This window comes from Triplophysa dalaica, chromosome 1 (assembly GCF_015846415.1).
Source record: "Triplophysa dalaica isolate WHDGS20190420 chromosome 1, ASM1584641v1, whole genome shotgun sequence".
Taxonomy (NCBI): domain Eukaryota; kingdom Metazoa; phylum Chordata; class Actinopteri; order Cypriniformes; family Nemacheilidae; genus Triplophysa; species Triplophysa dalaica.
In genome coordinates, this window is record NC_079542.1 from 34,765,223 (window position 1) to 34,787,902 (window position 22,680).

Here is a 22,680-nt window from a genome sequence, read left to right on the forward strand (position 1 = left end):
CTGGAGAATGTTGATTTGTTTTGCTCTTATGTGGAATATGGGGTCACCAAACTCTGCTTATTTAGCATCAGTGATTTGATGGAGAGATGAAAATAGGTGTGACATGAGGTCTTTTGGTTCTTGGAAGAACATCCGTGCTGTTGCATTTTGAATCATTTGTAGTGGTTTAAATGCACGGACAGGAAGACGATTGAGAAGAGTCTGGACATTACGAGAGCCTGGACGAGGAGTTGTGCATCCTGCTTGGTATATAGATATAGAGACTCTATGGCAATTTTGGCCATTGCACGATTTAGGCCGAGATTTACCGTAAAAAAAACTAGGTATGCCATTTGTTACTTTAACAGCAGAAATCACGATCAGAATGTGAGAAATATGTATTTTTCAAATAGTTGCTTAAATGACTTAGCCTCATTTTTTATTTATGTATTGATGTAACTGTCATGAACACCAGATGGAGTGCCCTGCAGATCCACAAGAGGGCACTCTCCCCATCACCTGGACTGCAATTAAACATTACACACTACACTTCCCATAATCCATTTGTGTTGATCACTCTCACCTGTGTCTAGTTTAGCTTGTTACATCTGTCTACATAAGCCTGGGGCACGAACGACACATTTCCTGGAAACGTTGTGCAACAGGGTTTGAGATGCTGTTTCTCTTGTTTGGTGGGTGTGTGAAGAATGTCCGCCCAATCAGCATCAACATGTTTATAACCCATGCAGTATTAAAGAGACGACTCGCACAATGGGTCCAAGTAAAGTAGTTTACAAATGTGTCCACTGCAGCTTGGTATATGTAACAATTGAAGATATTAGAAGACATGTACAGTATTTTCAGTAGTCAACACTTATTTATTAAGATTTCATCAGGCGAACAATCTTCAAAAAGAACACAAAGAATGGCCTTCTCAGCTGCCATAGTTCAACTCTTGCGTCAACACAACAGGGCATTCAACCTCACCACCTTTTCCGTTTAAAAAATGTTTTGCTTAGTTCAGCCCCGGTTTGTTCTTTCTTTCATAGCAAAGTCTTGCATTTCTGAGCATTCTTGTTGGATTGGATTACTGGTGATTTGATTTTTGGACTTACTTAACCTCCCCAACCATCACATGTGAAGTCGTCTATGATTGTTCGCTGCTTGCCCTGACCTACTGCCCATTTACCTCAACAAAGCCGCATTTAGAGCCTTAACCCTTTTGCTTCTCTGAGCAGTTTTTAACATTAACATTGAATTATTACAGTTCAATCCAGTCTCAACCCTTACAGAAAGAAAATATATTTCCTAATATATTCATTGAAAATATATTAAATGACATAATGGTATATAAGAAAATATTCAGAATAATATATTGTAAATTTACATTTACCCCTAGATTGGGGGAGGCACGTAACAATGTACATTTATATGTTAATATCCTAATATGAAAAGAAGTCGTACATATTTTAGGAGTTGACTATCCAACACCTTACTTCTAAAATCACAGCTGCAAAGGCTAATTCAGCTAAAAACACTAGTTTCACGAGGTGGAAAGTAATGATAAATGGCTTCTCTAACTCCGCCCCTAAACCAAACGTCACAGGAGCAAAGTCAAGTCATAGCAAACATAGAAATGAGATCCCAGGAAACAAGAATTCTGCGAATGAGATGCCTTGTAAAATATGTTTGAATTCCTATCAGATTGTGTAGATGTATATTTCTACGAGATATTGCGTTTTAAAATCAGTTAGAGTGAAAGTCATGCTGGGTGACATGAAAAAAGGGGGAACATTGTGTCCATGAACACGAATTAATAGATTACGGTCTGTGACAATGTGAGAGACTGAGACTGTTGTACAGTTTACAATCGCCAGGACACATTTCTCAATACTTTAGTGCCTTTCAAAACACAGTTCTCCTAACCAGCATTCATATCACATTCAGGATTCACAAAAACTGTCAAAATACTTCATACATGTCACAAATCAAGTTGATATGAACCAATGTTAAATTATTTTAGTTTGATTGACAGAGAATCTGCTGAACTCAGCTGTGTGTCCATGAAGAGTGATGAGTCAATGGATCCTCCACTGAAGTTCAGTTCAGGAGACTCTGATAAAGATGTGAAGTGAGGACAAATACACACATTCATCAATGTGTTCACTGTTGTGTAGTACATATGTAATTCTAACATGTCAATACATATGTGATGTTTTATTATAGCAACACAAAACATGGTTGTAAAAGATGGAATCCTTTCAAAGAGAAGCACACAGATTTTGTTTTCAAGGTAGAATTTTGAGTGTGTGTGTGTGTAATATACAGAACAAAATAATAAGAACAAATGTTGTTCTAGTTTTTGAAGTGATAGTTCACCCAAAAATAAAAAATAACATTATTTGTCATCATGTCACTCATTTATTCACTTCTTATGTTTGATCAATGATTCCAGGAGCTTGAACACAAAATCATCTCTATGATAAGGAAAGAGCTGAAGAGCTTCAAGAGACTCCTGAAACCAGATTACCCAGCATGCTCGGAGAGAGAGGAGGAGGATGAAGATCAGATGAGAGTCAGAGAGGAGCTTCTGAAGATCACACTAAACGTCCTGATGAAGATGAAGCAGACAGACCTCGCTGACAAACTACAGAGCAGTAAGAGAGAAGTCATCCACTCATTCCTTGACTTTCATTTCACATCTTTCATGCTTTCACATCCATTTCTCTTCCTTCACACCACACAGAAGTCGCACCTTTGTGTGTGAAAAAACACAAATCCAGCCTGAAGGAGAAATTCCAGAGAATTAATGAAGGAATATCCCGTCAAGGAGGCTCAACACTTGTGAATGAGATCTACACGGAGCTCTACATCACAGAGGGAGGGAGTGAAGAGCTGAATCATGAACATGAGGTGAGACAGATTGAGACAGCATCCAGGAGACACACAGAGACACACGGGACACACATCAAATGCAATGACATCTTTAAAGGCTTACCTGGACAAGACAAACACATCAGAAGTGTGCTGACTAAAGGAGTCGCTGGAATAGGAAAAAGCGTCTCTGTGCAGAAGTTCATTCTGGACTGGACTGAAGGAAAAGCAAATCAGGATCTTCACTTCATATTTCCACTGGCGTTCAGAGAGCTGAATCTGATGAAGAACACAAATATCAGTCTGATGGATCTTCTTCATCAGTTCTTCATACATACAACACGACTCAAGACATCCAGAGACTTTGACGTCTACAAAATGGCGTTTATCTTTGACGGTCTGGACGAGTGTCGTCTTCCTCTGGATTTCTCCAACAATCCCAGTTTGTTTGATGTGACAGAAAAAGCCTCAGTGGATGTGCTGCTGACCAACCTCATCAAGGGGAATCTGCTTCCTTCTGCTCTGATCTGGATCACCTCTCGACCAGCAGCAGCCAATCAGATTCCTCCTGAGTGTGTCCACCGGCTCACAGATGTACGAGGCTTCAATGATCCTCAGAAGGACGAGTATTTCAGGAAGAGAATCAAAGATCCCAGTTTGGCCGCTGGAATCATCAGACACGTGAAATCATCCAGAAGTCTGTACATCATGTGTCACATCCCAGTCTTCTGTTGGATTTCAGCCGCTGTTCTCGAGGGAATGTTGAGTGAAGCAGAAAGTCAAGCACAGATCCCCAAGACTCTCACTCAAATGTTCACACACTTCCTGATGTTTCACATCAAACTGAAGAGTCAGAAGTATGATGGGAAATGTGAGGTAGATCTTCAGCAGGCTAGAAAGACTCTGGTGTCACTGGGAAAACTGGCTTTTCAACAGCTTGAGAAAGGGAACCTGATCTTCTATGAGGACGAGCTGAGAGAATGTGACATTGATGTCAGAGAAGCGTCGCTGTACTCGGGACTTTGTACTCAGATCTTCAGAGAGGAGTTTGGACTGAACCTGGGGAAGGTCTACAGCTTTGTGCATCTGAGCGTTCAGGAGTTTCTCGCTGCTTTATTTGTGTTTCTCTCGTCTTCTGCACAAACATCATCAGGACGATGGACTGATTTACTGAAGAGTGAAGTGGACAAAGCCTTACAGAGTGAGAACGGACACCTGGACCTTTACCTCCGATTCCTTCTGGGTCTCTCGCTGGAGTCCAATCAGACCATCTTACGAGATCTACTGCCACAGACAGAAAGAAGCTCTGACAGCACACAGCAAAGAGTGACAGAGTACATTAAGATGAAGATCAGAGAGAATCCTTCTCCAGAAAAAGCCATCAATTTGTTCCACTGTCTGAATGAACTCAATGATCACTCTCTAGTGGACGAGATACAAACATATCTGAACAGAAAATATGACCGGTGCCGTCTCTCTGGAGTCAGTCTGTCTTCTGCTCAGTGGTCGGCTCTGGTGTTTGTGTTACTGAACTCAGATCAGGAGCTGGATGAGTTTATACTTAGTAAATATGACCGATCAGATGAATGTCTACTGAATCTGCTGCCAGTGGTCAAAGCATCCAGAAAAGCTGAGTGAGTCATTTAATCCTTCTACTAAATCTTACACATGAGTTTATTAACACAGTGTGTGTTTGTCTGTGTGCGTGTGTTTGTGCTCTTTTTGACAAAACCCAGAATTACATCAATTACACATTTTGTCAGAACCCTCGTAAAAATGAGCGGAGACTTCAAAATCATTGATCAAATCATTCATGTAATGTTGATATTGTTCTGAACCGAATGCCCAGTGTGCCTGAACCAGTCACTCTTTGTTGTTGAATCAATCTCTCTTTAGTCAAAATGTTAAACAAGTTCAACAGATGTTGTAAATCTTATGCGCTCTTTTTTTTTGTGTCGAACAGAATGGGGTTTGATCTTGAGAACCTATCATATCTGATTGTACTTTTAAAAGGCCAATGAACTTGACGCATGGCATGCTAGTCTCTGCCCGTATAAACGGATTTAAAAGGAAGATGGCTAGCCCATTCGATCACCTTTGGGCTGAGGAACCTGAGAGGCATTCTCCGTTTCTGCAGCGGCCTGTGAAACATTGTGGCATGAAGGACACAATGTCTCATTCACTCCATCAGGGAACTGTGATTGCATACGTAACCAAGATGTTCCCATTCTGCCGGTCTCTCGACGATGTGTCGAAGCAACAGAATGGGATCCTATACGAAACGCCACGTCGTCCGGCACCGTAAGGAACACTGGGAAGCAGTACCCCCTCACCTGAAGGGGGAAAACTACAAGACCACATCTGCTGTATGTAGATAATATTTGGAATACCTACATGGTCTCACAAGTGGGGAGATCTCATGGGAGTAGTGGTGCAGGGCCCCAACCAGGGGTGCACAGAAGCGGTGGAGTCCATCGAGGGCAGGTCACAGGTTTACCGCCAGGGAACCATGAGTGAGGAACATCATACAGGACCACCCCAGGGAGGAGTCACTACGTGTGGAGCACTAGTACAGGTATAAGGGTTCACCTCGTGAGGGAAACTCAACTATACTGGGCTTGAAATATGAGCCGCTCCTAGCCCAACCTGAAGCTCTGTAGATGTCTGCTGGAGAGGCTCCCTGAGCCAGTGCCCATGAGCACGGGAGATCTTGGGATCGGTACGCCAAGGTGATGGGGTCAACGATCCAGTGCGGCAATCTGTGTTTGGAGACAGCTCTCCCCTTCTGCTGTTTTGGCACGGGGATGGAGTCGCCACTCTCCACGGAGCATGACCTGCCGAGAGAGCATGTCGGCCGGCTGGTTGAGGTGCTCCAAAGAACATCATTGAGTGCGTTTACATGCGCAAAAAACAGATATATATCAAAAATCGGCTTAAAAAGAAACCTGTTTTCACATGTTCACATGCATAGTAATTAACCGGCTAAGCAGAAAACTGTGTTTACATGGAAGTTTGAGACTTGCTGGGTTTCTCGCGTGCAGTGATGTCATCATCGATAGTCTGTTTAGTAATTAAAAATGCAGCGGGAAAACGGTCAGAAACTGTATCTTTACATCTCTTCTCCTGTCTGCAGTACCTGCATATGCAACATTAATTCTTAATTTTGATGTTTCTACATCAACCGCTTGATTCGAGAGGAGACTTTTATACGTTTTTTTTTACATATCCTTCCATTTGGGACTTTTACTACTGCGATTTCAGACATGTGTACATAAACAAAACTGAGAGAAACCGGTTAAGGTGTTTACATGGGAGGCAAAATTGAATTGTTGCTTAAACCGTTTATGACCTTTCCCTGATAAAAGAAAACCATTTTACGCATACACGTGACCTTACATATATTATTTTAATATGCTTAATCGGCGTAAGACTGTGCATGTAAACGTGCTCATTGTCTGTGCTGTGGATGAAGTAGTTGGACCAACATGAAGATGTGATGCTGAGACAGAATGAATTTCTTCTTGACTTTGATTTTGCACTCAAACAACATTTACTGTAACATATTTGAATGATGAAGTACAGATGAAGGTTAACTGAAGATCGACACACAGAACCATTAGGAAGGTTTCAGGAAATGCACCCATGGTCACTAGCATCATATGAATATTTAGATGTGCACAGAGATTTATTTCACAAGCACAGCAAGACCAATCAAAGAAGGGACACTACATCTAAATCTTCAACCTCCAGTGTCTCATCCAACCATACCCAACCTTCTCAGCCTACCCACATTTCCGACGTCTACAGGTTAAGATGGAACCCGGCACCACTTCCAGCTTTAACCCAAAACTCCACACAATCATCAAAGAACTTTCAATTTAGACACAAAACAATCTCCTATTCCATCAAGCACAGCATGGCCGTTTAAGGATGTGCTGAACTGTGCTTGTTTATTGTTTTATACTGTTGTATGAGGTCGATGTAGCCCTATAAAAAAAAAGAATATTTCCATAAGCCAATATTTTTATTTTGGTTATTTTCCTTAAAATGTACATTGCATGTTGTTAAAAATGTTTACATTCTGTTTATATGGTTAATATATTAAGTTTGTTGGAAAATGCACTTATCCGTGAGAGTGTCCAATCAGGAGCGGGGTGAGAGGTTATGAAGGCGGAAGATAGGGGGAGATGAAAAAAACACGAGATGGAGACACACGTGAAGATTGTGCTGTGAACGATCTGAGATAAAAGTTGGTAAAACACCAAGTTTAATATTTGATATTATAAGTGACATTGTATACTGCGCGAAGAGTGACTTACAGACACTTAAATAAGTTACAGTGTGATAGTTCATCTCGTGGAATTTGCGGTTATATTTAGCACCACAAGCAGAAAGTGTGGACGGCTAATTATTACGCGCGAGCTAAGAGGACTTGGCTAGCGAGTAGCCTGCTCGGTTGCTGTGTTGAGTGAATAGCCTGAAAAGCCTCATATTCGAGGAAGAGACTGTGAAGGTTCGGAGGGATTCTTCAAGGCTGTTTAAACATTGGAAGCATCGTGTTCCGGTGTGTTGAAGGACGACGCGGCGACTCATCAGTGCTGTTGAGTGAGTTTCATTTTGTTTGTTGCGCCGAGGCGTGAAGCGACCATTCTGTTTTAGGTCTCAACGATCTCAAGCTACACAACAGGCCTGCTACGAGTATTCAGTTGACTATCAGGGTATTCAATTTGGTTATTCACGTTGATGGCCATTTAGTCATTTGCCGGCATTATATTTAGAATTTCAATTGGTTTAATTCGGGGAGTTTAATGTGATTTGAAAATTTTGATTATTTGAATTTGTTTATTTGAATCTAATTGTACATTTGTGAATATTTTATATTTTCTTTAAGTAAATAGTTCATAACTATTTCCTGTGAAGATTGTCTTTATATTTTGGGTTATATATATATTCATACAGGTGTAATACAAACAATAGGATTTTCAGGTGAGTGTTTAGTTTAATTAGTGTATGAGATAGACATAAAGTTAATATTTTACTTTATTTTAGCTATACAGATATTGTGTGATTATTATAAATTAAGTAAAGTGACTATTAGGACTAAAAGTGAACATATAGTGATAAATTGGTAATTTACCTCGGTGCATTAATTAATAACAGAAAGAGAGATCTTTCGCCAGGTAGGAATTCGGGGAGCGCACTTCAATAAAAATAGCTAAGACACGCTAAGGGGGCGCTACATCTACTTATGACGTCCGCATGACTTTACATTCAAAAACATAAAAATCAATAAGTAATAGGATATTTTCTACCCGGGTTTTGAGGCCAGCTCTACAAATGCTCTGTTTTAATTGTCGTGCCGCATTGAAGGCTTTAGCTGTAACAAGTAAAACAAGTAAACAAACAGAAGACTCCAGGTAACTTATGGTTATCACCCAGCACCCGAAATAATACCAGAACACTGCAAAACAGCCTCCATTATTCGTAAATGGTGGATAAAACCTTAAAAAATTATGTATGAGCCTGCCAAAGACAACCTCTGCAATCAATACAAATGACTAGAGGTCCCCAGGTAATGCTAATCTCGTGTGAATAGTGCTCAGGCCACATCAAGCGATCTCTAACAAAGCCATAGTGACACCAAGTGCAATAAGATTGCTGCAACATTCCTATCAGATCCAATAATGATGACACGGCACTGCTTCTTAACCTTTTTGCCTTGTTCACGAATGAATCCTCTGAGAAATGAAATGAACAAACGCTCCATGTTTTTCCGCATGAGCTGGAACGTCTTTAAAATGAAGCTTTAACCCTGCATTCCTAATATTGGAATCCGAATGAAGGTTAAGCAGCGACGGTGTTCTTCCAAACCAGGGACGGCACAGTATTTAGATACCTTTAACGGGATGTTTGTTTATTGCTTGCTCGCATCTGGTTCCGCGCCTCATGTTACTTCAGAATTGTCATGCGCGAAGCAGTGGGCGGGGCTAGAGAAGTAATCGTTGATATTCTTTCTGTGTGGAGGCGGTGTTCTTATAAATGTCTTAGATAGATATAGATATGGTGCATTCCAGAACCGGGAATCCTGCTCGGAACTCTTCACCATTTCCAGTTTCACTTCCACTTTTTGCTTCCTTCTTGTGATCTGCCACAGCAGACACCACCTCTTCAGAAGCGAGTATCTCCTTAGCGACTGCCCCCGCAGGGGCCCATGCTTCCAACTTGTGCTCTTCCACAGCAGACACAACTTCTACAAAGCCAGTATCGTTGCAGCAATCAACCCGCAGAGGCCCATGCTTCCATCTCTAGCTCTGCCGCAGTAGACCGTTTTTTAGCCCCCCAAAGCCAGTATAGCTGCAGCGGCCTGTGCTTCTTCCCTTACTCTGCCACAGCATATCATTTCCCCCCAGAAACCAGTATCGCCGCAGTGATCACCCTTGCAGGGGCCCGTGCTTCTTCCCGTAATCTGCCGAAATAAATTCAAATTCTTCAGATGCCAGTATCCTCTTCTCTGAGGCCACTGCAGCTTCTACTTCCTTCGCTCCCCCAGGAGCCCTAACCTCCACACTGCACTACCGCTGTAATGCTGTTCCCCAGGAGCCCTATCTATACCAATGTAGTGTAAAGTACTTTCTGCGGCGAAACCAAAATGCTCGCTCCCGTAAGAACCTGCAACAAATGCCCCACTCCAAGAAGGGCCAGCATCTTTACAACTCAAGCCATTCTCTTTGGGGGATACTATTCTCGAGCTGCTGTTCTGTTCTGGGCGCTCTTGTTTGTTGGAGCTCAATATTCTCAATACTCCCTTTCCAGAGAGCGAATGAACACAATCTGACCACTTCTGTAGTAGGCGTTGACTCAATCCACAACGTCGTTGGATTCCGGCCGTGTTGATTTGTCTCCTGGGAAAAACCGGCGTCCTCTCGTAGAGTCAGGCTTGTGTGTGTGTGTTGGCCCTCCGCTCTGCTAAGCTAACTCGGCTAAAACATGAACTATACAGGCCAAAGTCACAGCACAGTTCAAAGTCTGCTTTATTCTACTCAAAACTCCAAGCTTGTCAGCACGCAGCAAAACCACTGTCCACAAAGAGCAGGCCAGACGCGAGTTAAACTCTCTTTGAGAAAAATATCCTTGGCCGCGTCTCGCTCGCGGTGCGGCACCATTCATTCTCCGATCTCTCTCTAATCCATCAGTCCCACGAGAGTTCCGTTCAAAGCCCTTGATCATGGCTTAACGTAATTGTGGTGCAAGCGCTTGACTTAACGTAAATCTACCCAGAGTCGATAGAACCAACTCAAATTAGGTGTTCTGAAACCAAAAACTCAAAGTTTTGCATCTCGGTTTTAAACAACTCAGTTCACATTTTAACTTTGTGTTGGTTGAACCTCCTTATTGAAACGGGCCCCTGAAGGAAAATTACATTTAAACATGCATTTAAACTAAAAACCAATCGTGTGCCTCTGTGCTTCAAAACCGGTTATTTTAGATTGTTATTTTGACTGTAAGTCTATGATGTCCTCTGTCGGATGGACACACCAAAATGGTGGCGTGAATACTTCCAGTTGGCTTCACCTCATGCAACTGGTTAAGAGTTCTATGTGCAATCCAGTCATTTATAGATCAGTGAGAAAAAACTTAAGTTGAAGTCTAAATGTATTACAAATAGCTTCGAGACTTGAAGGGTTTTGAATTTAAATGAAGCTTTAATAGACAGAGTTCAAGAACCAAGCAAAGACCAGGGCAGACACAAAACAATCACAGATGAAATCACAGGCAATGGTCAGAGAAGGTAGCAGATGTTCAGAAGACAATAATACAATCCAAAGGTCAAACACGACAAGACAATAATACACTGCACACAGAGTGAACTGAGTATATATAGGCTGACCAAAGAAGATAACAAGACACAGGTGATGCAGAATAACTGAAAAGAGTCCAGCTAAGAATTATGGGAAGTGTAGTGTAGTGCGAGTGATCAGGAGAGTGCCCTCTTGTGGAGCATAAGGACACTCCGGCTGGTGACTTACAAAATGGTTCAGGAGACAGATATGAACATAACTGGCCCTATAACTTTGGGAAAGAGTTGATGGTTTAGGGCCTCAATAAAATCCAAGAACATCAGTAAATGTGTTTAATCTTAAAATATAAACTTGGACTTTCTGTGTGTTAAGTAAATGTTTGTCATGATTAAAATGTGAGATTGGAGTTGTGTAGTAGTGTCTGATATTTGTCATATTTGACAATGCTGAACTACATTAGGAGAAGTAGTATGAACACTTAAGCTCTTTCTGTGTCCTGTTCTCATGTTCTTATTCAAATAAAGTCCATAAGACATCATTTTCACATACATTATAATATCTTTACTGATATTAAAGGACTTTAACCTTAAACTTTCATGTTACAGATAAAACAATATGTTATAGCAGCTGTACCATGTTTGTGATGTCATCATGTGTGTCAAGAAATGATGTAGATTTTAACTGTTAGATTTTCCATTTTAACTGTATGAGTGTAAAAGTCAACACTCCTGACTTCTGCAAACCTGACTGAACAGATCTGATGTGACACTAAAAGTTGTAGTTAACACACTGTTATCTTGTTATTTCTCTCTCAGTCTGAGGAGCTGTAAACTGACAGAGAAAAGTTGTTCATCGCTGGCGTCAGTTCTCACATCAAACTCATCAAGTCTGACAGAACTGAACCTGAGGGACAATAATCTGCAGGATTCAGGAGTGGAGCTGCTCTCTGATGGACTGAAGAACACAAACTGTAAACTGAACACATTAAAGTAAGAAAATCCTTAAAGAAATAAGATGAAACGTGTGTGTTTGTATCATGTAAATGTTTGTCAAAGTTGATGAGAATCATGTTGATCTGATGTTGTTCATCATAGTGTAAGAAACTCAAAAGTGACTGTCAGTCAATGACTCTCTGATGATGAAGATTCTAGACACCAATCTCAATCTTTCTCTCTCTCTGTTTCTCTTTCTTTGACTGGATATGTTCTGATGATAATAGTCACACATACATCTCATTGTAATTCATCACTTGATTTGCTGTAAGTGTCAGGAGTTTTTCTTCTCTCTGTAGTCTGAGGAGCTGCAGGATTGGAGATGAAGGTTTTGTTGCTCTGGCTTCAGCTCTGAGATCAAACCCAAACTCACACCTGACACAACTGAACCTGAGCGGTAATACTCCAGGAGATTCAGGAGTGAAGCTGATCTCTGATCTACTGAAGGATCCAAACCGCAAACTACAGAAACTAAAGTGAGGAAAACTATCATCATATTATTTAGTAGATCATTATTAAGATGATATCAGTGACTGATGAATGAAAAATTGTATTAAAAGAAAAACAAACCAAAGAAGAATAAAATACCATTTTGCCAAATTAGGTGTGTGATATGACCAAAATCGTATTTTACCTTTTCATATAATACTTTTGTAACAATTGTTTCTTGTTTTTATAAAAATCTAAATGTTTCTCTTTACAATTCCTCATTGTTTATATGTATTGTGTGACCACAGAACACATTACACTCATTATGTTATAATTTGGACTGGTATTTTGTAAAGTTGCGAGGAGATCACAGGGATGCAAATTAGCTGATGAGTGGATAAAGAACCTCGCTCTGCCCAACTATGATTGGGCAACTCAAAATCGGAGGGCATGCCCTTCATGAAGTTAAAATATCGACCAAGGACACAGACAGCTTTCTTTTCTGTTGGTCGTTTGTTAGTCAAGTCTTAATCTTCCTCAAGTTGCATCCTCGGACCCTTTCTCCCAACTCCCCCTGTCAGGGGCTATCTTCAGAAGGAACAATGGACTTCTGTTGCCTTGCACGCCTCTGAGCCACGCGGTCATGAGGCCCGCAACTTTTAGGGGGACCGCAGTTCTGAAATCATTTGAACTTTCCATCTCTCCAAGCGCCTACGGATACATCCAGCACTGAGCTTGCAAGTATCCGTATCTAGAATAGCTGCGTTAAGGTCGTGCCTCTTTGGTAAAGATGATTTTTATAAATTGGTGCAATGCTCTCTCCCACTCACATTTTCTCTCTTTTTGTCCCTCCGTGCTACCTAGCGCGTTTGTGTTTTTATGTTTCATGTGTTTGTTTGTGTTTGTGTTTATGCGATCGTCATTATGTTTATCATGTAGAGTAGAGTTTAATAAAAAAACATAAAGACATTTGTGATGGGTTTTCTCTGCTAACGCTCACAAACTGGTCGAATAAACTGTGTTTCGATCTATGCAACCTTTGCTCTTAATCCTGTCTGGTAAAGTCACGTTACTTATGGCCATGAGATAACGTAAAGTGTACAATATCATTGATGGACTCGCTGGACGAATGCTTACAAGTATTGTTATACTTTATATCACTAATCAGAGATTAAAATATGTATATTTAATGACGATTAGTATACATATTTTCCTTTGAGCTAAACTATTTACTTGACTGAAATTAACATTTTAAATAACTCATTTCATGGATGTGATTTTGATAAATCTGGTGGAGAATCATATTTGGTGAGCTAAACTCAACCTTATTTTTACACTCAGCTAAATCACTAAACGCATCTCAAGTCTCTGTTCTATTTTTAGCAATAGTTCTCTCAGATAGTTATTGTTATTCACAGTGTATGAAGCTAAATCAGTTTTGAAATATTACAACTACATAAATCTACAGAATGTCTTGGGTATTTTAAACACTTTCGAACCATTGTTGATGCTGGTTTGATAGCCTGTGTTTTCTTCTTTTTACTAGGTCTTTGCGCCACATTTACTGATGCAAAATCTAAATAAATTTTATGTGCAATAATGATGTACTAATATGAACCATTTTGCTGTAATCTAGGCCAAATTAAGTAATGTTATGAATTGCATAATTCCATTCCATTCCATTGAATTGCATAATGTGTAATTAAATTATCCAAACAAAGATTTAACTGTTCTGGCATAATTTACTTGACCTTAGAATTAAATTAAACCAGGTCATTACCAGTATTTTTCAGAAAAGATCAGTAACTGCTGGATATGCATTGTTGCACCGCAGATAATTTTAGACCATGAACACATGTACTATTTCATTCGATCTCATTTGATTTAAAAGACTCGTTCAGTAGGGTGTATTCATTTATTACATTCAACCAATAAAACACTCTGATAGGGCTCATACTGAACGCTGTCACGGTTCTGCCAATCTTGGTTGATTAATTCCTGGTCTTGAGGCAGAACCAAAACAGAATCCTCTGTTTCATGTGGGGAGAGTTGTTTTTTGACCTTGTGGCCTTCCATTCTCTCCCCGAGTCTCGTCTGTGTTCCTGCCCCTTCCGTCTCAGTCATTAGCTTCCCCTTAGTGTTTGATCTGTGTCACCTGGTCCCTATTTAATTATCCTGTGTTTGTCTCCCTATTTATACCTGTCATGTTTCATTGTCCTGTGCTGGTTCGTTGCATGTACTTGTGCTTGAGGATGTTTGAGAACAGTGGCGGCAGCTGATCTTTTAAGGAGGGGAAGCTCATTTTCGGCCTAAATCATAAAAATTGGCCATTTATTTATATGTAAATTCTGCCCTACGTTCCTTTTCAAGAAAATGCTCTGTAACCCTGTCGTACCAACTAGGCGTCTTTTCCAGTGACTTGACCAGTGTCCTCTCAATGGCCAGTAGAGCTAGGCTGCTTAAACGGCCTTGGCCCATTGTGTTACAGGTGTAGGTCTCATTATGTCCCCTAAATGACAGCTCCTGCCGGCCAAGCAAGGATGTCACATCAATAAGGCGGCTAGGAAGGCCCTGTTTTGTTTAACAGTTTCATTATGTTTAGCCACTTGAATGCGAGCACCTTCATTGATTGCATGCTCAACCCTAAACCTGCCCATGCAACTTAATCTTGCACATGCACTCACATGTTCATTGCTATTTTCATGCCTTTTATATACCAACCGTCTCTTTGCATTGCGAGAAGCTGCCGCCTCCTTGTCATTTATGATTTATAACAAAAAAAAATGTCTAAAAGCTATATATAAAAAACAAGAAATACGTTTTTATAAACTGTCGACCACAAAAAACGAGCGTTTTAGGACATAAAAGTGGATTAAAAAGAGATGACAGACCCTCCAATCATCACGCAGACGCTCGGAGTCCGGGCCAGTCCACTCCTCCATTCATCCAGAGACGCTGAGCGTCCGTGGGCGGGACATAATCGCAGCATTATCCAATGACCGTCTTGTTTCTAAACACTGAAAAAAACTGTTTAAAGCCCATTGAAGTCAATGTACGCTGGGCTTCAACAGAGTAATGCACTGTACGCTACGGGAATGAATGAGAAGGAAATCGAGTCAGCCGACCTAAGTAGCTGATTCTGAACGAAATTGTTTTCGTTCGAGATGAACGTGTTTAACGCATTTTTAGTCAATAAAATGTTAACATAATAGTACATATATTTGACCATTCATTTTTTGACAATTATAGGGGAAGCTGAGCTTCCCTTGCACTCTTAAAGAAATCGCGTCTGTTTGAGAAGCTGTCCGTGTATCCTGTTGCCTTATGCTTGTTACCTTGTTCCTGTTCCTGTTCCCTCCTGTCTAGTGAGTGTAAGTTTAGTGTTCATATCCAGTGTTTGTTTTGTTAGTTTAGTCAGTCTGTGTCCTAGTATACATCATTTACCCTGTCTTGTTTTCCACATTGTGGGTTTTGTTTTGCCTTTTTTTTGTCTCTGTTAAAATAAATACCTGTTACCCCCTACCATCGTCTCGTGCTTGCCTGCACTTGGGTTCGTCCTTGAGGATGACAGGACGCGCTATTGGCTCATGGCATGCATTAATTTTTATTTGTTATCGTCTCGTTTTTTCGTCAGTGAAAACATGTCGTTAATGAATAATTTGTCAACAAAATTATTTATGATGTAAACTATTTAAAGTTAATCATCCATTATCATATGTGCTCCACTTAAATGGTCTGGACAGGAGCTACTAAAGTAAGACTAGTCTACATATTATTAGTTTATGCAACTATATGATGACTCCAGATGCGTCGCCCGTGTACATAATAATGCTGACTTTTTGTTTTTATAGATGAATTGTTGTGACATTTCCTCTAGAACACGATGAATTTGAAATAAATAGAAAAATGTGGTATATGATTCTGTCATGTGGGGTAGTAAAAGAAGAATGTGAATGAAATGTCCTTCCAATAAGACTTGCATTTTTCACGAGTCCAGGTCAAGTTGCAAGTCTTAGTTTTTGCGACTCAAGTCCAAGTCGCGGACTCGAGTTTCCATCTCTGACGCACTCACATACACACAAACGCACATATACACTCTCACATGCACACACGTGTAACGTGTCCAGCGAGAGAGAGCTGTGGAGTGAACCTCTCTCCCCAACCAACAGAGACGCTCTAGCGACAGACACTACAGATGCGGTCTTTAGCCTTCTCGTTAGAGCACCTGTCTCCCATCCGGACCAATGCCGTTTGAAGGCCCTCACAGAGCGGGGCGAGTAGTACCGGACATGCACACACACGCGCACACACACTCACACACAAGCACACACACACTCACGCACGCACGCACACACACACACAAGCACGCACGCACACACAAACAGTTATATAAGACTCATCATTCATTTCTACGAAAGTTGATCTGTTCCCATTAGTTATTGCACAGTAAACTAACATGAGCAACTGTAATGACATGAACAAAGATTAATTAATGCTGAAAAACTATATTACTCATTGTTAGTTCATTTTAGTTAAATAATTTACTAATGGTAACAAACACAATCTTACTGTAATGAATACGATGTATTGCAATCGTACTGCAATACATTTAAAGTACTTTTAAAATACCACTGCAATAGTACTACAATACATTTGAAGTACAACTAAAATACAAGTGCAGTATTACTGCAATACAGCTGCAATTCAATAACACTGCTAGTGAAGTAAAAATGCTAGTAAACTGCTTAATCATTGAAATACAACCATTGAGGAGCCAGAAGCAGTTTTATTAAACATCAGCAATACTGTATATAATCCATGTAATTTACATAGAAACTGCAACAATAGATGTGAGTAAAAAGCTTTTTTAACCTTAAATAACATGCATTATATAACAGTGTATATCAACAAATTGTGCATGTTTGTTTTCTCGCATCAATCAGAGAGGTTTCGTTTTTTTAAGAGCTTGTCCTCATTGTTAAGCTTGGTTCTTATGACTGCCTTTATCTCCGATGTGGAAAAACGAAACCGTTTTTGGATGTAGCCTGTAAAAAAAAAGAAACAGAAACAAACTGAATTAACAAATAATAACCCATTTATTCTGAAAAAATAAACCAGAAGTCACCTATTAAGACAGACACTTTGTTAGCCGGAAGTGCCTCCTTGCTGGTATCGGCATTGGGCGCCTTTCTTCCATTTAGAGAGTGTGTGGCAAGAGTTTCTCTCCCAAAGGTCACCAAGAGAAGCTCACTTGTAAATTTTTTTAAATCTTGGGTGTTGATCCTCTCAAATTGGCTTCTCTTTATTGTCACCCCCTCTCCTTAGTTGATGTAATCAGTTACCTTTCAGGAAATATCAGGTTTGCAGTAATTATTATGAAGGTTTGACACACAGTGACACATAGTATGTAGTGTGACTGGGAGCTGACTGAGACACACACTGAGACTCACTTACCTGCCCACTTTCTTGAGCAATGCGTGGTTCTTGGTTTTGACCAGCAGTGTCCTCAAAAGATGATGGCATATGCATTATGTCAGGTTTCACCTTAATTTCCCCAACTGTACATTTTAGCTCCTGCACAACAGCATGAATTTCTGGAAGAAAGTATATTCAGTTTGTTCTGTTTAATGCTATACAGTGCCCACCACAAATATTATATTTTTCTGTAAAGGTCAATGTAACATTGTGGCAATTGTTTAAATGGATGATTTAATAATGAAAAAAACAGCCATTCAGTATTGTTTGCTAAGAATTTGCTACAGTAAAGTAAAGTAAAGTGAAATGAATATTTAGGGAAAGGATGATTACTTTGAATATGCTGAAATATCAGAAATTTGGTTTACTTTGGACATGTTAATAACTTAAGTGGTTTTAAGGACACAATAATTGTTTAGATTGTTGTTATGTTATAGATTTCATTACCTTTCCACTCCCTCAGTTCTCTCTCTGCTTTTATCCTGAAGCGCCGTTCATATTTTAAATCTTTCTGTAGTTCTTTTATTTCATCTTTTAATTCTTTAATCTTTTCAGCCTTGTCTGAACTCTCACATGGCTTAGGTGACAGGGGACTTGATGAAAATGATTCCTCCTGCCCTCTCACAGCTCTTGGTTCCTGAAGTACAATATCAATTATGAATTCTAAACTACTATAATAAGAACAAATGAATAAAGTAGCTTGCTGCTCACCACAATTTGAGAACAACTTTCTTTCACAGCTGCCATTATATTTTGCTGAATACTGTTCTTGGTCTTCTTTTTTTTAGCTGTAACTGGTGCATTTTCCTGAAAGCACCAAACAATATAAATAAAATAAATATCTGGATTAAACACCATCTAAAATCAGGAGTACATGTATAGCTCTAGAATCACTAAATCTAGGGAGCAATAAATATATATACCTGGTCCAGGAATGAAGTTTCACCAACATCTGGGAAGTTCCTTTTAACTTTCTCTCTTCTCCCTTTCCCCAACGATTCTTCTTTTGCAAAGAGGGGTATTCTGTCAAAGGCACACCCTTTTTCATTTTTTTTCCTAGTGTAAATTAGGGGTTGGCGCTCTCCTTGAAAAAAATTACACAGTAGCCTACATTCAGTGTAGGCTCATAACATATTTATAATTGCATAATTAAATTTGTGTACAGCTGGTTGGACTGATTAATAATACAGAGTTTTTTTTTTGAAATTGAACGTGCTTGAATCCAAAGAAACAAAACCTGAACAGCCGTGAAATACAGCTAATAGACCTCCTTCTGCTACTCTCCAGCGTCTGTGCTGATAACGAAACAGCGCCCAAATTATGGCGTAATACCGCAACTGCAGTTACAATTGACAGTCCATTGAGTGCACACAGTTTAGGTTTTTTGTGTGAACACCGACATCATTTTAGCTACCTTCTGAGGTTGCATGAAATTTGACGGAGAAATCCCTCGTTGGGCATCACATGACAAAGTTTAATCATGGTTAGTGAATTACACTGTAGTCTTTCAATCGCATGAAAGGATAGTTCACTTTAAAAAGTAATATTCTCTATCACCATCGTTTCATTCAGAATTGTATTGGAACTGTTTCTTTAAGTTTGCGCTCCTCAGACTAACTCACTTTCATCCGTTTGGGTAAGCTCGTTTCTCTTATTTGTAATATTTTTATCGAAAAAACATCTTTCACATTTCGCTAAAATGATAACTAATGTTATGAACACGATACAACACTTATAACGTTACTCACCACTGAATTGGATGACTCGACAAGGCCAGTGCTGGAGCTCGCATGTATAATAACTATATTATATCGTTTTTTTAATTAGCATTTTGCAATTATATGCATATAAAAACTGGAGACATTTTTAAACAAGTTTAATGGTCATTTGATTTGATTGTCTAAGACACATACAGAAAAGGAACAAGAAGGTACTGACTCTGAATCTGAAGACACACAATTACTCTACAGAGAAGAGGTAATAGTGCTTCACTGAAAATGAATTTAGTTTTCTCTTGGTATTAATTGTTTACTTTACATCTTCGTCTGTACTGTATTTTCTTTTCTAATTACTTTACAGTTTGCGATTATAACATGTACTGTAGTGAGCTATTTGTTGTAAGCTGTATGTCATTTAAATATTTCTCTATGTAGCCAGATGACACAGCAGGTGTAGATGGCACAGTGGCACAGTGGTTGAGCAATGAGGAGGTAAATGTTGTTATCTAGGGAACTTATTACGAATGGACTTGCAGTTGTACGCTTGCTCTTAAAAAACAATATTTACAATATTTATTTTTAATTAATTAATTCATATGTAATGATTTGTTCTTTATGCATCTGTATTTAGCAAGAAATGGGGAACTTAGAAGGAAATCAGGAGAAAGTATATTTAATACAAAGGCAATTTAGTACATACTAATGATTTCATACACATTGACAAAGTAAATTTCATTTGATAGACAAGCAAAACTGTCTTATATCATATTGATGCCTACACATTGTCCAGTTAAATTCTTTCTAGAATCTGAACAGACCACTAAATTAGTAACCTAACTTTTAAACCAGCAGAATATTGCTTTTAGCTCTGAACTTAATAGTTATAGGCATTAATCATAGGCCAGTGAATGAATAAGATTAAAAAATTAATTTAAAATGTATATTAAGCTAATTCCTAATTTCTACTAAATCATAAGTTTAATGGAGATTGTATTCTGACGAAATCACATTCAATAGTCATACATCAATTTCTTCTAATTTTTCATCTCAAGAATAGCGGGTCAGTCGTTCCTGAGGATGGAAATACCACAGGTCAAACCTTTATCCATGATGGTGACCAGCCTTTGTATCCGGGAGCCAAACTTTCAAAAGGTGAAAGTCTAACCGCACTTCTGAGCTACATGCTACGCCACCATGTAACCAAGTCAGGATGTCAGGATTTACTGGATTTGCTTCAGATGCTTCTCCCTGAAAATAGTTTACCCTCTACCAACTACCTGTTCAATCGAGCTTTTGACAAAACCAGCTGGCAGTTACATCATTACTGTCTTAATCCTGATTGTGGAGCTTACATTGGTATACTAGATGTTGAGAGCGTAGTCTGTCCAATGTGTGATACAGAATGCAATGTATCAGAACATTTGGGTAAGGGTTATTATTTCATGTACACTACCTTGAGAGATGAAATTAAAAATCTTTTTGAAAACCATAATCTTAAAGACAAACTAGCATCGAATAACAATTCTGATTGTATTCAGGATGTCTGTGATGATGCACTGTATAAGAGAATCACAATGTTGAAAGGCTGCAGTAATATATCTTTGACATGGAATACGTCTCGGGTTACTTGGCTGTAACCCTGTCCCCTGAAAAAGCGGGAACGAGATGCTGCGTTTCAAACGCTGTGGGGGAACAGTCTTTGTTCGACCGGTTGTGAAGCACGTGTGTCAAACACGCCAAAAATTATTTTGGCTTTATATAACCTCGGCAGGTGACGTGGCTAATTACACCTGCACCTGCCGGTTGTGAATGCGGACGCGTCATCAGGTTCCAACTTTGTCTGACAGGACGTCCGGGCACACCTAAAGTGCGGCATTGAGGCGCAGCATCTCGTTCCCGCTTTTTCAGGGAACAGGGTTACAGCCAAGTAACCTGAGACGTTCCCTATCAAAAGCTACACTCGATGCTGCGTTTCAAACGCTATGGGAACAAGAATACCAACGCCGCCGCACTGGAAGTGTCTGGACCCCCCAGGTTGTGTGACGTGTGTGCACAATTCGAGAGGAGGTCTCAGATACGACTCTGGGATGTAGACTCCAGGACACATGATCCAGGCATGGACATCCAGACTATAAAATCTAACAAATGTGTGCGGAGAGGACCAGAGGACCCGCCCCATCACACACTTGCTGCAAGGGGACACCTCTTGCTAAGGCCATAGATGATGAAACCCCCTTTGTGGAATGAGCTCTGACTACTAAAGGTGAAGCTTGACCGCGTGCCTCATAGGACAGAGCAATAGCATCCCTCACCCAATGTGATATTGTTTGCTTGGTTGCAGCCGCCCCTTTGTTGCGGCCCCCATAGCATATAAAAAGTTGCTCTGATTTACGCCACTAGCCAGTGCGGTGGATGTAAGTCTGAAGAGCACGTACTGGACACAGTAGGTGTAATTGTTCCTGCTCCGACGTCGTGAACGGCGGAGGGCAAAAGGCCTCAAGAATAACCGGATGCACGGTGGAGAACGGAACTTTAGGTAAATAACTCGGGTGAGGATGCAGAATAGCTTTGACCATCCCAGGGGCAAAATTTAAACAGGACGGCGAGGTTGAAAGCGCCTGCAAATCTCCGATTCTCTTAAGAGAGTTGATTGCCATTAGAAAAACCCTTTTAAAGGTCAGAAGCCTGACAGGCGGTTCGAAGGGGGCGCTAACTAGACCCTCGAGCACTGTCGTTAAGTCCCATGGAAGGACTGACCCTCCAGAAGGAGGCATGAGCCGCCTCGCTCCACAAATAAAGCGGGTGACTAAAGGGTGTTTACCACAGAAACCCCCTCAATCAGGGCGTGGCAGGCCGAAATGGCGGCCACATAAACCTTGAGTACCGGGGCTTGTCCCTGAGGACAGTTTATCATGCAGAAACTCCAACACTGAAATGATCTGGCAGTAATTGGGTCTGCATGGTTTGCCAATCACCATTTGTCAACATCGCTCAATGTTGGGGCGTAGGTCCTTCTAGTGGAGGAAGGCCTAGCACTTAGAATAGTCTCTACTACATCAGGCTGAAGCTCGACATCTCTCAGCTGGTGCCCTTCAGGGGCCAGGCATGGAGGGTCCAGAGCTCAGGATGGGGATCAAACACTGTCCCCTTCGCCTGAGAGAATACGTCTCTCCTGAGTGGGATCGCCCATGGCGAGTCGTCAAGGAGGGATACTAGGTCTGAGAACCAGATTCTGGTTTGCCAACGGGTAGCCATCAATAAGAGGTGTGAGCCCTGTTGACAGACCTTTGCCAGGACTCCAGGGAGCAGAGCTATCGGAGGAAATGCGTAAAGACGCAGTCTGGGCAACGTATTGGCAATCGTGTCCAGACCCAGGGGAGCTGGATGAGTCATAGAAGTAGAGGGAACTGTGTT

The 22,680-nt window shown here is 40.4% G+C and overlaps 1 protein-coding gene across 3 annotated transcripts in view; it reads left to right on the forward strand.

Moving 5' to 3' along the window:
- Positions 1-22,680, forward strand: part of LOC130412217 (NLR family CARD domain-containing protein 3-like) — a 35,354-nt gene that overhangs the window by 2,466 nt on the left and 10,208 nt on the right. Inside the window, exons 5-10 of one of the 3 annotated variants that reach the window (XM_056737445.1) lie at positions 2,003-2,110; positions 2,206-2,272; positions 2,435-2,636; positions 2,726-4,487; positions 11,468-11,641; positions 11,944-12,120. In XM_056737445.1, coding sequence (XP_056593423.1) covers positions 2,003-2,110; positions 2,206-2,272; positions 2,435-2,636; positions 2,726-4,487; positions 11,468-11,641; positions 11,944-12,120 — 2,490 coding nt within the window. Of the gene's footprint in view, positions 1-2,002; positions 2,111-2,205; positions 2,273-2,434; positions 2,637-2,725; positions 4,488-11,467; positions 11,642-11,943; positions 12,121-22,680 lie in introns of those variants that run through there. The other 2 variants (XM_056737520.1, XM_056737555.1) reach the window with 2 other exon arrangements.